The sequence below is a fragment of the Osmerus eperlanus genome, chromosome 6 (genome assembly GCF_963692335.1).
Source record: "Osmerus eperlanus chromosome 6, fOsmEpe2.1, whole genome shotgun sequence".
NCBI lineage: Eukaryota > Metazoa > Chordata > Actinopteri > Osmeriformes > Osmeridae > Osmerus > Osmerus eperlanus.
The window spans coordinates 2,204,019-2,220,480 of record NC_085023.1 but is presented as its reverse complement, the minus strand read 5'-3'; the positions used below and the strand labels follow the sequence as shown (position 1 = coordinate 2,220,480).

The following is a 16,462-nucleotide window of genomic DNA, read 5'->3' as shown; positions in this document are numbered from 1 at the left end:
ATAGCACACAGACTGTCACACACACACCATGTATAATCACAGAGAATACTCGTACACTGATGGCTGAAGGCCAGATGCTAGGATTTATTAAGATGATTAGGCAGTGAGGATGACAAACAAATCTAATTGGCTGGTGAGGAAAAGCAGCATCCCACAGCAGGAGGCTCTCAGCCAATTAGCAGGGCCGGTCTGAGGACATGCTAAGTGGTCAGAGATTAAACTATTTAAAGAAGCTCTTCTTTTTGGGGATTTCTCTCTTTATATATCTTTCCACAGGTCTATCTCCTCAGTAGACATCTCTCACACCCTCACTCTCTCGTCACTCACACACAGAAAACACATTTCTACACCCCAAAACTCATCCAAGCCCTTCCCCACACCCCCACACCCTCACCTGGATCTGGTTCTCTGTCAGCACCAGCTCAGTCAGACTCTCACAGCTCCCTATGCTCTCGGGCAGGTGGGTCAGGCGGTTCTGGTCTGCCTTCAGGATGGACAGCTTCCTCAGTTTACCTGCAGAGCACAGGCCTCCAGTCACACTAATACATAGACCCTGCCCAGCACATTACGCACACACCTGTGTAAGAGGAGAGAGAGAGAGGAGAGAGAGAGGAGAGAGGAGAGAGAGAGAGAGAGGGAAAGACACCCAGGGAGAGACAGAGAGAGATTTACAGAGAGAGAGAGAAAAAAAACAATGCAGAGAGCAAGAGAGAGAGAGAGACACAGAGACAGAGAGCGAGAGAGAGCGAGAGGAGATGGGGGCTGACCGATGCCCTCTGGCAGAGCGTCGATGAGGTTCTGGGAGACCAGCAGGTCTGACAGGGCCAGCAGACAGCCCAGCTCCTCTGGAAGGTGCTCCAGCTTGTTTTCTGATACGTCCAGGCACACCAGACTCCTCATGCTGCCCATCTCCTGGAGGACACACACACACACAGGCAGGCACACACCCACACACACAGGCACACACACACACACACACACACACAGGCAGGCAGGCACACACACACACACACACAGGCAGGCACACACACACACACAGGTGCTCATACACAAACACACACACACAAACATTTACTGAGACAAGATGTGTACACGTACATGAACAGATGGAATCATTATCCACTCAATAGACTACATGTCTTTAAGAGCAATCGCTTGCTGTGGTATCAAATTCCATGAGAACAAGCTGCCCTTTAAATGCCACAACAAAACTCTTTAAAGTCATATTCAAAGCACTGACAAATAGCAGCATGTTAGGAATAGCTTACTGCAGGTATTTCAGCCAACTGGTTCCCATCCAACCACAGATCCTTAAGACTGACAAGTCCTCCAATTGTCTCTGGCTATGTGGGAGGCAGGAGGGGCGGGGAAAGAAAGGAGAGAGAGATGCAGAGAGAGAGACAGACAAAGAGAGAGACAAAGAGGCAGAGAGAGAGAATGACAAAGAGAGAGACAAAGAGGCAGAGAGAGAGAATGACAAAGAGAGAGACAAAGAGGCAGAGAGAGAGAATGACAAAGAGAGAGACAAAGAGGCAGAGAGAGAGACAGACAAAGAGAGAGACAAAGAGGCAGAGAGAGAGACAGACAAAGAGAGAGACAAAGAGGCAGAGAGAGAGAGATTAATAGATATATACGTAGAGTGAGACAAAGTGAGAGAGATAGAGATCCAGGGAGAGATACAGAGAGAGGGACAGACAAAGAGAGAGACAAAGAGGCAGAGAGAGAGAGATTAATAGATATATACGTAGAGTGAGACAAAGTGAGAGAGATAGAGATCCAGGGAGAGATACAGAGAGAGGGACAGACAAAGAGAGAGACAAAGAGGCAGAGAGAGAGAGATTAATAGATATATACGTAGAGTGAGACAAAGTGAGAGAGATAGAGATCCAGGGAGAGATACAGAGAGAGGGACAGACAAAGAGAGAGACAAAGAGGCAGAGAGAGAGAGATTAATAGATATATACGTAGAGTGAGACAAAGTGAGAGAGATAGAGATCCAGGGAGAGATACAGAGAGAGGGACAGATACAGGCAGGTATATATAGAGAGACAAATACACACAGACAAGAGAATAATATCTAGGTGAGTGAAAAAGTACACAAGGCTGTGGAAGAATTTCAAAGATGTGGGAGCTGGCATTCCCCTGCGTTCCTCTGTGGAGGAGGTCCCCCTCTCTGTGTGTCAGGGCTGGCCACGCGCCCAGGCAGCCTGCCTTCTCACAACGCAGCTCTACTCCAGAAGCACTACAAGCTGCTAAAACCACAACCTCGGAGACACTTGAACTTTACCTTAACTACCATGCAACTACATAGCAACACTTTACATAAAGTTTACATTAACTACCATGTAACTACATAGCAACACTTTACATTAAGGTTACTTTAGATACCAAGTAACTACATATCACTTTACATTAAGGTTACATTAACCACCATGTAACTACATAGCAATGGTTTTAGTATTGTTTTGCCTAAATATCTTCTCCACACCTGCACACTTGACAGATGGGGAAAATGATACTCTGTTTAAATAAACTTTATTGGTCCTGTTGACGCACACTTACCCCAGACCCCTCTCTCTCCACACTTACCCCAGACCCCTCTCTCTCCACACTTACCCCAGACCCCTCTCTCTCCACACTTGACCCTGAACTCTCTCTCTCTCTCTCTCTCTCTCTCTCTCTCTCTCTCTCTCTACACTTGACCCTGAACCCTCTCTCTCTCTCTCTCCACACTTGACCCTGAACCCTCTCTCTCCACACTTGACCCTGAACCCCCTCTCTCCACACTTGACTTTGACCCCTGACCTCTCTCTCTGTACGTGATGTTATCTTCTTGGGGAGATTTCCTGTCCACTTACCAAATTGTAGAGTTCATTGTTTCCGAGGTCCAGTTCTTCTAGTTTGTGGAGTTGAGACAGTGACCTGGGGAGGCAGAACCAAGAATTACAGTTTGACTTTACTACTCACAGTTAGTTACAGTTAGTTAGTTACATTAACAGTTAGTTAGTGACAGTAGCAATTACAGTTCGTTAGAGACAGTTAGTGACAGTAGCAGTTACAATTACTTAGAGACAGTTAGTGACAGTAGCAGTTACAGTTACCACGGGAGAAAAGGCAAACTAAAACACACTGACTGGTCACCTTCCCTCGCTTCTAACAGATGCACACGCAGATGTGTGTGTGTGTGTGTGGCGTGTGCGGTGTGTGGTGTGTGTGGTGTGTGGTGTGTGTGTGCGTGTGTGTTGGCAGCAGCAGTTCCAGTGGCAGGTTACATGTCCCTGCTGAGATGGGGAGTGCCTTGTTGTGCCAACATTAGAGTCAATCTCTAGTGAAGCGCTGACGCTGTGCATGCAATTTAGAAGACACCCTGTCCTATGTCCTGTCTGACAGATCTGTAGCCAGCTCATACTGCCCTTGGGAGCAGATAGACAGATAGACAGAGAAAGAGAGAGAGACAGAGAGGTCCCAAAATAATCCCAAAATAGGGAGGGAGAGATAGAAGAAAAGGGACAGGGAGTGGGAGAGAAAGGGTGAGAGACTGAAAGAGAGCAATTTAAGAGAGAGTCACTCGCTTTGATGTCGGTTGAGTGGGCATGTCCAGGTAGGGTTGTGTGTGTGTGTGTGTGTGTGTGTGTGTGTGTGCAGGTATGGTAACAGAAGCACAGGGAGTATTGTGTGTGTGTGTGCGCGCATGTGTGTGCGCATGCATGTGTGTGTCGTTTTTTCTCATTACTCATCAAACCAGACAGACATCAGGACAGGAGACAGACATCATCACACCAGACAGACACCAGGACAGGAGACAGACACCAGGACAGGAGACAGACACCATCTCACCAGACAGGAGACAAACATCATCACACCAGACAGACACCAGGACAGGAGACAGACATCATCTCACCAGACAGACACCAGGCCAGGAGACAGACATCATCACACCAGACAGACATCAGGACAGGAGACAGACATCATCTCACCAGACAGACACCAGGCCAGGAGACAGACATCATCACACCAGACAGACATCAGGACAGGAGACAGACACCAGGACAGGAGACAAACATCATCACACCAGACAGACACCAGGCCAGGAGACAGACATCATCACACCAGACAGACATCAGGACAGGAGAATACTCACTCAGGTAGGAATGTCAGAAGATTCTCTCTCAGTTCCAGAGACACCAGGTTGGTGAGGCTGTAGACACAACATGACATGTTTGTTAGTCAGCTTAACAAAAGACAAACTTGTTTGTATTTAGTTGCATCAATGGAACCTCAGCCAGCCTACCAAAGAACCAGAGCCTTCCTCGGCCTATCAGTGTGCCCTATGATCAGGAAGTGAGAAGTGTCTTTATCACAACCTTGACACAATCTCGCCAGTAAACACAGCCCACGTTTAAACCCTGTGTAAGATACAACTTCCTGTCTTTGCCTTACGAGAAAACCGTGTCTTGGCTGGGAGTTAGTAGGGAGGGAGGGAGGGAGGGAGGGAGGGAGGGAGGGAGGGAGGGAGGGAGGGAGGGAGGGAGGGAGGGAGGGAGGGAGAAAGGAGGGAGGGAGAAAGGAGGGAGGGAGGGAGGGAGAAAGGAGGGAGGGAGAAAGGAGGGAGAAAGGAGGGAGGAGACAGAGAGAATAGCAGTTAGTGGTTGAGCAGGCCGTTGTACAATGACCTTTGAACCATGCCTGTGCATGCCACCTTCAGTCCGAGGTTCAACTGCAGGAAGTGCTATAAATGCGCCTGTTGCGACAGAGCAGCCATCCATTTCAGCTGTTACTATCTTGAAAAAGTGCAGAGTCAGGTAAAAACACCCGACACACCTTCTGGCAGCTCCATTTGGATACAGGTGGAACCCCCTTCTAGTGGTGTTCCAGGACTGACAGCAGACAGGAAAGCCCTGGTCTTGCACAGCCAGCCAATCCTTCAACTGGGTTACTGTCTTTCAGTGACCTAGTGTGTCGAACAGCTTTTTATAGCAACAAGGCAGCTATCCGTGTGAGTCGGCTGGATCCCAGAAGCACAACAAACACATAACCCCAGCAGGAGCAGTGACCAAGGGGATTAGTAGAGTTCCACTGAGCTTTAATCTAAACACAATCTCTGCTGCATAACAGACTAGCCCTACTCTGTCACATCGATGGACGAGGAACGTTTACAACTGGTGCTGTTGTGGGACGCTTTCTCCTGCAATGGCAGGGTTGGTGAGATACCAGATACCGGGTTTGGATGGTGAGGTACCACCAGGGTTGGTGAGGTTCGAGGGTTGGTAAGGTACCAGGGTTGGTGAGGTACCAGGGTTGGTTAAAGGTACCAGGGTTGGTGAGGTACCAGGGTTGGTTAAAGGTACCAGGGTTGGTGAGGTACGAGGGTTTGTGAGGTACCAGGGTTGGTGAGGTACCAGGGATTGGAGAGGTACCAGGGATTGGAGAGGTACCAGGGTTGGTTAAAGGTACCAGGGTTGGTTAAAGGTACCAGGGTTGGAGAGGTACCAGGGTTGGAGAGGCACCAGGGTTGGAGAGGCACCAGGGTTGGAGAGGTACCAGGGTTGGTAAAGGTACCAGGGTTGGTTAAAGGTACCAGGGTTGGTTAGAGGTACCAGGGTTGGTTAAAGGTACCAGGGTTGGTAAAGGTACCAGGGTTGGTTGGAGGTACCAGGGTTGGAGAGGTACCAGGGTTGGAGAGGTACCAGGGTTGGAGAGGTACCAGGGTTGGAGAGGTACCAGAGTGGGTGGACGTTCCATATCCAACCAAACACAAATCAAGCCCATGTTAAACCAAAACAGATCATGACCACCAGATCATATCCAACCCAGACCAGGTTCAATCAGTCAATACCAACACCAGGTTCAACCTATCCATCACCAGCTAGCTCCAGCACCATTTCACATCGTCTTCATTTAGCAGGTGCCATTATCCGAGCTGCGTACAAATGGTGCACTGAGACAGTACAACAGATGAAGGATCAGAAGTGCGTCGCTCTGACAGTAGTTTGGTGGTCAGAGTTTTTCTCTCTGGGTCAGTCCTGAGTAGACCAATGACAGGCGAGTTGTGACATGGGACCAATACCCACAGGCCTAATGGACTTTCGCTCACGTAATCTTTAACAGCGTAGTAAAAAAACATAAATAGTGGATAGTGGCAAGATCTCTCTGGCTGAGTCATGACCACATGTTCCTAGTGACCTGCTGTGAAAGGCAGCGTCTGTGTGACTTTAATGGACAGTCGTGAGTGTAGAATTACGAGCCGCCTGTAATCTAGAGCCATTTATCACTGAGAGGGGGGTAGGCAGGAGAAGAGAACAGACACACGTCTAGTAAATATAGCTCATTCCCGTTCATGAGAGGATGTGTATTCATCTCTAATTTACCACAGAGCGGTAAGTTTGAAAGACACAGCTTTCACTCCCACACTGGTGGGTCTTTAATGTGTCGAGGAGGGAGGGAGGGAGGGAGGGAGGGAGGGGAGGGGAGGGGAGGGGAGGGGAGGGCAGAGATGAGTAGTAGGGAGGGGAATAAGAGATGAGAAGAGAGGGAGAGAGTAAGAGGGGGAGAGACAGTGAGAGAGACAGTGAGAGAAAGACAGCACCAAAGAGACAGATAGATAAAGAGGGAGGAAATTACACAGGAAGAGATGAGAAGAGAGGGAGAGAGTAAGAGGGGGAGAGACAGTGAGAGAGACAGTGAGAGAAAGACAGCACCAAAGAGACAGATAGATAAAGAGGGAGGAAATTACACAGGAAATGAAGTATGTTTCAGAGGATGAGAGAACAGGAAGCAGACCCAGCATTCCGGCCGCTGGTCTGCCATATCTGCCCCGCTCATGTCCCTCCGAAGGATGAAAACAACAGAAGAACACAGATACCGGCGTTCTTCACCTAAACATGCTGCGTGTCGATAAGGAGCGCGTCGACAACAAGGGGTAAGGACCTCGAAGAGATCTGTGGGGATCGCCCAACCGGGTCAACAGTGAACCGTTCTACACCAGGACCTCACCACACTCTGTGGAAGGTGGAGGAGGTCAACTTGAGTGTCCAGACCGTCTGACCGACTGGAGGAGGGAATACAGAGACATACTTACTTTCCAATGTTCTCAGGAAGGGCCTGCAGAGAGATGTCGTTGATGGAAAGGCATGTGAGGTTCCGTAACTCTGGGAAGCTCTCCGGCAATCTGGGAAACCAGGACAAGCAGACAGATATCAGGCTGGCTCAGGGCTCAAACGCTGGCACGGCCAAGGAGCGCCTGCCGGCTGGGCTGAACCCAACTAAAGCCACTGCGTCACTCTCTCTTCACATGTTCTGCTCCACAAACCGTTTCACACACACTTTCACCTAAGCCTATAGATAGTGAGCGAGAGAGCGAGAGCGTGAGAGAGTGAGATATATAGAGCACAAAAATGAGAGAGACAGGGATACAGAGATAAATACAGAGAGAGGAAAAAGAGAGACTTTTGGACCTGTGTGTATGTGTGTGTGCGTGTACAAACTGATTTGTCCCCCCCCATTTTGCCCCATTACAGTGGGCATGCTGCATCTAGGTTGCCTTTAAAGCTGGACAGAAATATTCTGTCACACACGTGAGGCAGTCCTACGCAACACCATGTGGTGCTGTGTATCTGACTACACACACACACACACACACAAACACCCATGCAATTACAGAGATATGTTTTTATTGTTTTGCAGCCAGAACAGCCTTGATGATTGTGGTATAATGTTCTAAAGTGTACACACACACAGGTGTGTGTGTGTGTGTGTGTGTGTGAGTGAGATGAGCTTCAGAACACCAAAGGACATAGGAATAATGAAACTAAACTCCCAACAAAATCTTGTTTTGAAAATTGTTTTCCATCCATCTCTCCTGTCTGAGCGAGCAAGCAAGAGCTGTCATATGACCATACCTGGCCCCTGTCATGGAACCATACCTCGCCCCCTGTCATGTGACAGTACCTGTCATGTGACCGTACCTGGTGAGGGGGTTTCCGCTAAAGTCTGCCACCTGCAGGGCCTTGCAGTAGGAGATGGTATCTGGGATCTCCATGATGTCTAAGGGAAACAGAAAACACATCAGGACTACACACAGGCTCAACACAACCAGGGGAGGGATCACACACTACACACAGACTCAACACAACCAGGGGAGGGATCACACACTACACACAGGCGAGGCTTGCCTGGACTCAACCATGAGACAGTACAGGAAGACAGGTCCTAAACAGGCTGGCTGAAACTATCTAAACAGGAACGGCAGGCACATTTCTTCCATTCCGCTGCCAGCCATCGTACAACATTATTCCATGTTACAGACCCAGACGGTAAACACTTAACCTCAATAAAACATAACCCCTTAGTGCGTGTGTGCGTGTGGGTCTGTGTGTGTGGGTGTGTTATGGTGGGTCTGTGTGTGTGTGTGTGTGTGAGGGGTCTGTCTCTGTGTGTATGTAGGGATCTGTGTGTTTGTAAAGGGGGGGTCTGTGTGTGTGCGCGTGAAAGGGGGTCTGTGTGTGAAGGGGGGTCTGTGTGTGCATGTGTGTGTGAAGGGGGGTCTGTGGGTGTGTGTGCGCATGTTTGTGTTATGGGGGGTCTGTGTGTGTGTATGTGTGTGTGTGCAGTTCCAAAACAAGCAGGCTAGCCAGTGCAGGGCACCACCCTCAACGATGCAGCCTCTCTGGCCCAGTGCAGGGCACCACCCTCAACGATGCAGCCTCTCTGGCCCAGTGCAGGGCACCACCCTCAACGATGCAGCCTCTCTGGCCCAGTGCAGGGCACCACCCTCAACGATGCAGCCTCTCTGGCCCAGACACGTGGGCTGAACTCTACAGCTGTGGCTTGGGCAGGAGGCGGGGCGTGTGAGGCACCCTGTGTGAGGCACCCTGTGTGAGGCACCCTGTGTGAGGCACCCTGTGTGAGGCACCCTGTGTGAGGCACCGTGCCAGCGCAGCAGATCCCCGCCCAGCGGAGCAGGCCCTGAGTCATGTCTCAACAGCCCAGGATCCTGTTGTCTCATGTCAGCCTAACATGGACAGAGAGACGACTGCCAACGTGTCGTGTTGGGACTTTCAGGCATTGTGGGGACAAGTCTAGCTGGGGGTCTGAGTGAGAGTGTGTGTGTGTGTATCCGACCCCCTTCTTCCCCTCTGTGAAGCGCATTGTGTTGCCTCCTGGTATGAAAGCGCTTTTTTGGTGTGTGTGTGTGTGTGTGTGTGTGTGTGTGTGTGTGTGTGTGTGTGTGTGTGTGTGTGTGAGTGAGTGAGTGAGTGAGTGAGTGAGTGAGTGAGTGAGTGAGAGAGAGAGAGAGAGAGAGAGTGCGTGTAAAACTTATCTCACCATTGCGGGAAACATCCAGCTCGACGAGCTGCATGAAGTTGGCAATCTCTGGGGGCAGCCTCTGGATCTCGTTGTCACTCAGTCCCAGTTTTCTTAGCTTCACCAGCTGGAAGAAAGGCTGAACAGAAACCAGGGTTTACATCCAGACAGGGACATCACACACAGAGGAGGGAAACATTGGAATTTGTCCTGATTCACACACATCGACAAAGTAAGAAGAACATTTGAAAAGTTAGTAGAGTTAGTGATGGACCAGAGCAAAGTAAAGTCATTGAGAGTGGTCAGTGGCCTGGCAATTATTGGTCAGTCCCCCATCATCCTGACGTAATGAACTGTCCTCCAGCCTCTGCATGGCCCAATTGTCTTGTTGGGGCCTCATCCTGGCAGTCCCAGACTCACAGAAATCAGCTACCCCAACTGAGGAAGACTTTAAGATGGGTACTGGGAGCCACGGGAAACGAGCAGAACAACCTTCGCATCAACCCTCCGGCCCGCTTGAACGCTCCTGTTCGAGCCTTGACAAAACGTGATCCAGGCGCTGCCCAGCACCAACAGACTCGAGACTTACACAGCGAGTGGTGAATCAGAAGCTAACGGAACGCCAGCCAATTAAATGGAGAGCCAAGTCAGCATCGACAGCAATGGCAGGGGCCAAAGGTTGAGTCAGCGAGGGATCATGAAGGCTTGTGCAGCACCCTCTGCATGCTCTCTCTCTCGCTCTGCCTCAGCTATGTAGCCTAGCTTAGCCTACTTCTATGCTTAGCCCGGTATGTGCCAGTGCCCATTTAGCAAGAGCTGCTAGCATAACAGATCGATACAGTGATTTTCCCTATTGATGAAAGCGGACAGCAAGCCCCAACACATCAGCACCTATATCCTGTGGATCAGAGGTGGACCTGCTCTGGGTTCCAGGCTCTGGGTGAGGTACAAACACACTCTGCTAGCACTGAGCCCTGCATAACTTCTCAATACAGATTTACCAATCATTAGGACACTGATCATTACATAACATCTAGGGACGTAGGCATTCCAAGGCTAACCCAGTAGGTTAGGCTAATCCCCAATCCTTAGCGCTGAGCTAAAGGCTTGCCCTACAGCCTAGATGGGTGTTTCAAGTTCAAGGTTTATTTACCATTTGTAACAAGTCCATTTGAATTGGGAGTCAGGTGGCTGAGCGGTGAGCGAATCGGGCTAGTAATCCGAAGGTTGCCAGTTCGATTCTCGGCCGTGCAAACTGACGTTGTGTCCTTGGGCAAGGCACTTCACCCTACTTGCCTCGGGGGAATGTCTTGACAGTTTCCTAGCAGCCTCTCTAAACCTATAAATCATCTAAACCTATAATAAATCAATTCTAACCTATATGACCTATTGCTACAAGATGTGTCTAGTTTCCTGTTTAAGGGATGTGATTGGCAGTTCAGAAATGCTACGTTTCTGGTTCTGTTTCAACACTGCTAGCCATGTCATTCTTATGCAAGAACAAGTTTACTGGAAGCTGGAGAGGGGGACAGGCGCCTAGGGCACACCCCAACAAGAATACCTGGACTGGGGGGTAAAGTATGCACGATACTAGCATGCATTAGGTTTCATGCTTGTTTTGGTCCATCTGTTTGTGAACTTTGTCAGGTCTGAATGATTAGATTTGACTTGCTTAATGCTCCTGACCAAGGCCTATGTGTTCACCTATTCAGTCATACAGACGTACGTGATATAGTCATCGAGTCAAAAACCTTGACAGAAGCTCAGAAGAAAATGTGCCCTGCGTTGTCTGAAGTCACTCTTAACCACTGTTTCAGACCAAAAACACAAATCACCCGCTTGGTTTTGACGTCCCGACACGGCAGGTTTTCAAGCACAGTGCCGAAACACCTGTAGGCTAACAGCAAACCGGTTCCCCTCGCAGCCACCTCACCAGACATCAGCACCCCTCCCCTGAATGCTGGCCCCGGGGCCAGCCCACACACTAAGTGTGTTACAGGCTACAGTATGCTGTCACCACTCCGACTCGGCAAAGCCTAAGTCAATATTTGACATCGCCATTAGCTCCTCTGAGGTTGTGGCTTCCGTAAACGCAGACAGACCCTGCTCCCCGGGTCAGGACTGGGCTCGCGACAGCGGCCGGGGCAGAGGTGGTGTCAGCCTTGCTTGTCAGGTTTTATGAGAGGAAAGGGGGGGGGGGGCAGATGGCTGAGCGGTTAGGGAATCGGGCTTTTAATCAGAAGGTTGCCGGTTCAATTCCTGGCCGTGCAAAATGACGTTGTGTCCTTGGGCAAGGCACTTCACCCTACTCGGGCAAATGTCCCTGTACTTACTGTAAGTCGCTCTGGATAAGAGCGTCTGCTAAATGACTAAATGTAAATGTAAAGCGACAGCGGAACTAAAGGCTTCAAGATTGGGCAGACTCGACCCCCACGCCCAGCCTGGTCAGTGGTGCTTCCTGAGAACACCCGTTAACCCTTTAGGCTAATAGCTGCACAGCTTTCTGGCAGTTTCTCAAAGCAGCCCAGGCATCAGTGATGCCAACTGCTTCAGAAAAATCTACATGGAATCAAAGTAAACCGACCAGGGAACAACAAGTGCTTGTTGTTTGCAAAGCCTGGCTTACTGGAGACAAGCCTGTGGGCCATCTTTTCACTGATCCAGCATGACTAGGCCAGGCCAAGGTGACAAATGCTCCAGGGACAACTTGTTCAAACAAACAGCTGCAGAAATTCATTAGGTTAAATACACAGACTCCTGGTGTACGCCAGGTTTACGCATCTGAGAAACAGGGGGCATCTGGAGGTCACGTAAACCAACATGGGAGCGCAGCCATGGAGAATGTCAAACATTCCAGAAGCCTTTGACATGGTCCCATCTCCAGTCTCTCTGCCTGCTTTGACTCAGGCAGGAGAGAAAAAAAGAGGGAATGTTAGGCTAGGGTAAAGCTACGCTGGTTAAAGCTAGGCTGGGTAAAGCTAGGCTGGGTAAAGCTAGGCTGGGTAAAGCTAGGCTAGGGCAAAGGCAGGCTGGGTAAAAGTAGGCTGGGTAGAGGTAGGCTGGGTAAAGGTAGGCTGGGTAAAGGTAGGCTGGGTAAAGCTAGGCTGGGTAAAGGTAGGCTGGGTAAAAGGTAGGCTGGTAAAGCTAGGCTGGGTAAACCGAGGCAGGGTGAAGGTAGGCTGGGTAAAGGTAGGCTGGGTAAAGGTAGGCTGGTAAAGCTAGGCTGGGTAAACCGAGGCAGGGTAAAGGTAGGCTGGGTAAAGGTAGGCTGGGTAAAGGTAGGCTGGGTAAAGCTAGGCTGGGTAAAGCTAGGCTGGGTAAAGGTAGGCTGGGTAAATCGAGGCAGGGTAAAGGTAGGCTGGGTAAAGCTAGGCTGGGTAAAGCTAGGCTGGGTAAAGCTAGGCTGGGTAAAGGTAGGCTGGGTAAAGGTAGGCTGGGTAAAGGTAGGTGGGTAAAGGTAGGCTGGGTAAAGGTAGGTGGGTAAAGGTAGGCTGGGTAAAGGTAGGCTGGGTAAAGGTAGGCTGGGTAAAGGTAGGCTGGGTAAAGGTAGGCTGGGTAAAGGTAGGTGGGTAAAGGTAGGTGGGTAAAGCTAGGCAGGGTAAAGGTAGGCGGGGTAAAGGTAGGTGGGTAAAGCTAGGCAGGGTAAAGGTAGGCTGGGTAAAGGTAGGTGGGTAAAGCTAGGCAGGGTAAAGGTAGGCGGGGTAAAGGTAGGTGGGTAAAGGTAGGCTGGGTTCTCCAGTCGAGGGAACACTTGGATAGGGAGCTTGGGTAGCTTAGCTTTACCTAGCCTATGAGGCTGACTGTATGCCTTATGAGGAACTCTACCATGACAACTTCTTTAAAAGTTGCAAACTGTGGAAGGGAAGAGAATGGTAGACAATGCTGTTGTTAACAGACGATCAGCTGATGGTTGCTACCACTATGTAAGAGGTGGGTCTAACACAGGGACAACAACCCAATCACCTTTCAGGGCAGGCTGCTTCCCTGTTCACCCACTTACACTGAAATTACATGAAACTGGAAAACATGTTAGTTTTTAATTTAATGAGTTAGTTATTACAAAGTAACACAACACAAATGAGCTCTAAACAAAACTTGCTTAATAGTGCCAACTGAATCTCATGGAGAATGTGGGAGATGATAAGAACAAGATATGATTAATTGCTTTGATAGTAAAAGGGCTATCTCTAAATATTCAGATATCAAACAAGTGTGTGAGCCTATTCTATCCTACTTCAGGTGAAATATGGTTGGGTGCAGAAATGAGCCCATTCCTATTCCTGTTTCTACAAGTTTGCAATAAAACAGAAAATGACAATTCTATACTGAGGTTACCTTCTCCTCAAATGGGTTCAGACCAAAATAACCAATGTATTGATAATTGGTTAGGACAGACAAACCCAAGAAAAGTATTTTCTAAATCAACATGTGTATAGAATACTTCGCTCAACCCAATGCTTAGAGGCTGTCTTCTTTAGAATACAATTCACAGCCATTTAAACATGAAGGCCTAGTCAATTTAGTCTCGTGTTACATAACAAATGCGACTGCATGTGATAGGGCCACTACAAGCGTGAATCAACAGTAATCGAGAATACTGACTCTGTGTGACAGATACTGCGTTCATTCCGCTAGTTCAGATAGCATTAGCGACAAGGCAGGGAGCACCACAAACAGGAGTTGGTCTTGAATAGCTGAATATCATCCTGCCACGCTTGAGATCCCCCCTTCTCCTCGCTTCAACAACCACACGGAGCGGGGATGGCTGTACTATGTCTGCGCTTGCCATAGCCGATCCTGTTTCTGAGCGCTGGTGGGTTTGACACCTGGGTTAGTAAGGTCCAGGAGAACAGCGTGCCCAGTGACACTCCCTTCTCACACAACAACACTATAGTGAAAAAGTGATGACCGATAGGAACATAACAGGTGTGTTTCCTGCTGATAAATAAGCACCTGGAAATCATGTTTTCACCGTTAGGCAACTTTATATAAGCAGAATTAAGATTGCCTCTTCTGTTTTCTCTTACAGATCTGAGAGTATTCCTTGTATTTTCTCATTGTATTGGGATCAAATAATCGTAAACTTCTTTCAATTTAGGGGTGAATCGTTAAATTGTGCAAGGGAAGTTTGTTATCAATAATAGCTGAAAGTAGGCTACATGTAGGCAACATTTGATTTACTCCGAGTGCGGCCCAGACAGGTAGGCTAAAGGCGGCGCGGAACTGCAAACTCGATTCAACCTATGATTTCACAGACATAGGCTAATCACCAAAAACTGAACAGGAAACATCTCATATTGGAGTTACGACTCCTCGTTTGACAACGGGGCACCAAGACACATTGGAGCCTCCGTTGAGACTTGAGTGATCAGCTGTCAGTCCGTGCACCGGCGGACATGAGGGAATGTTAAACGACGGCCCGTAATTACGCTCGTCTGAAAACGTGATAACCGATTTAGAAGCCTATAACTTGAATAAAATTACTTATAACTTAAATAAGTAATTGTGTACCACTGACAGAAAATATAAAAAGCTGTGCCAAGCCCCAAGTCTAAACTTGGAAATCTTAGAGCTACGACTTGCGTGAAGTGGACGGCGTGCGTGATGATCAGCGAACTGTTCCCACGAGATGCAACATGTATACACCTTGAATATGCCGACATTATATTTGATGGGGTTTTACAGCATGTGTCGTAACAATAGAATGTTAAGTTAATCATTGAACTTCTCGAATCCCTCCAGTTTAGCTAATTGTGCTAGGTAGCTAAGCTAGCTAACCGTTCGTCGCTTACCTTGGGCAAATCACGGAGTTGGTTGGCGTCCAGTAAAAGCTCCTCCAAACTCCGTCCGTAGCGATAAATCTCATCGGGGACGTAGAGAAGAGAACAGTGTCGTTTATCGACCGTTTCTACATGACGGTTGCACCGCCAGAGTGGGATGCAATGAAACATCACGGGGTGATGCAAAATCCGCTATTAAAGTATCTCGTAAAGACTCCTATTAAAACGTAAGATTGAGCGCAACAGTTTACTGCATGCACTACTATAGCAACTATTTGGCTTTCTCAATACAAGCTTCCTTTACGAACGAATTGCGACAACAAGTAAACATCCAAACCACCTCCCCGGGCGTAAATAAATAGCGTTGAGCACTAGCATGGAATAATCGTCTGTCAGTCTCAGTTTGTGACTTTGTTGCTAGGGTTTTCTGATTTTGCGATAGTCTCTTTGATCAAGTTACCACTGGAATGTTGAGCAGTTCTCACAATCGTGTGTCGAAAAAAAGTCCCATTTCTGATTCCGGTGGTTTTCACTTCGTTTATTGTTATCCTGGTCCTAGAGTTAATTTCCTCCCGTCCAGTTTCTGACCCGGAACATTCAACTCCCTCATTCCAATCCGACGTCACCATTCCTGACTGCTCCTCCCTTTCATTGTGTACCACTGTAAGCGACACATCGCTCCCCCACTGTTCGTTCAAACTGTTGCACTCTGTGGGTTATTTTCGTATACATTTGAGCTATTTAATACCAATACATTATGGCCGGATCTATATAAAAATACGACACAATAAAATATAATACAATTAAAAGGTTTAGAATTAACATAGGCTACTGGAATAAGATTGATTGCTTTGAACCACTATCGACCATAATCTATCTTTCTATCACAAGTGATAGACAATGTTCAAGTGCTCACAATTAGCCTATACCTACATATTTGTTTTCTATTGGCACTGGTAAGGGCAACATATAAATCATAAATGATACAGCATGATCTTTATCATGTTTTGCATTGCCTACTTTATACAACAATTGGCTGTGAATGGCTGTCTAACCCCTTTCTTTTAGTTTTCCGATATGATCAAAGATTGTGTATGGGGGTTAGCTATAGCCTATATTTGATTTGGGACAAGCTGTCGAACTTCATCAACTCCACATCACACCAATAGGTGGTGATAGTTTTCCATTTATCCATGAGAACCAAGCTGCAAGAAGACAAGGGAAAGAAACCTTCATGGTCAAATGTCAGTCCTAACCAGACACGCGTTGTAGGCTAGATTAACTTGACAATGTGTAGCCTATAGTTAACATACAGGTTAACGTAAAGGTCGAATTGTGTTTGAGTTGATGTGTCGTTGTTTGAAAATAACCATGCCTTC

The 16,462-nt window shown here is 48.2% G+C and overlaps 1 protein-coding gene across 1 annotated transcript in view; it reads right to left on the bottom strand.

The window, feature by feature from the left end:
* lrrc1 (leucine rich repeat containing 1) overlaps positions 1–15,726 on the bottom strand; it is a 25,745-nt gene extending 10,019 nt beyond the window's left edge. The window contains exons 1-9 of the mRNA XM_062462985.1: positions 15,096–15,726; positions 9,325–9,442; positions 7,965–8,043; positions 7,079–7,168; positions 4,142–4,198; positions 2,859–2,922; positions 1,269–1,343; positions 768–912; positions 395–513 (exon numbers count right to left, since the gene is read on the bottom strand). Of these exons, the coding sequence (XP_062318969.1) occupies positions 395–513; positions 768–912; positions 1,269–1,343; positions 2,859–2,922; positions 4,142–4,198; positions 7,079–7,168; positions 7,965–8,043; positions 9,325–9,442; positions 15,096–15,254 (906 nt within the window). The 5' untranslated portion in view covers positions 15,255–15,726. The remainder of the gene's footprint in view (positions 1–394; positions 514–767; positions 913–1,268; positions 1,344–2,858; positions 2,923–4,141; positions 4,199–7,078; positions 7,169–7,964; positions 8,044–9,324; positions 9,443–15,095) is intronic.
* Positions 15,727–16,462: the final 736 nt, after the last annotated feature.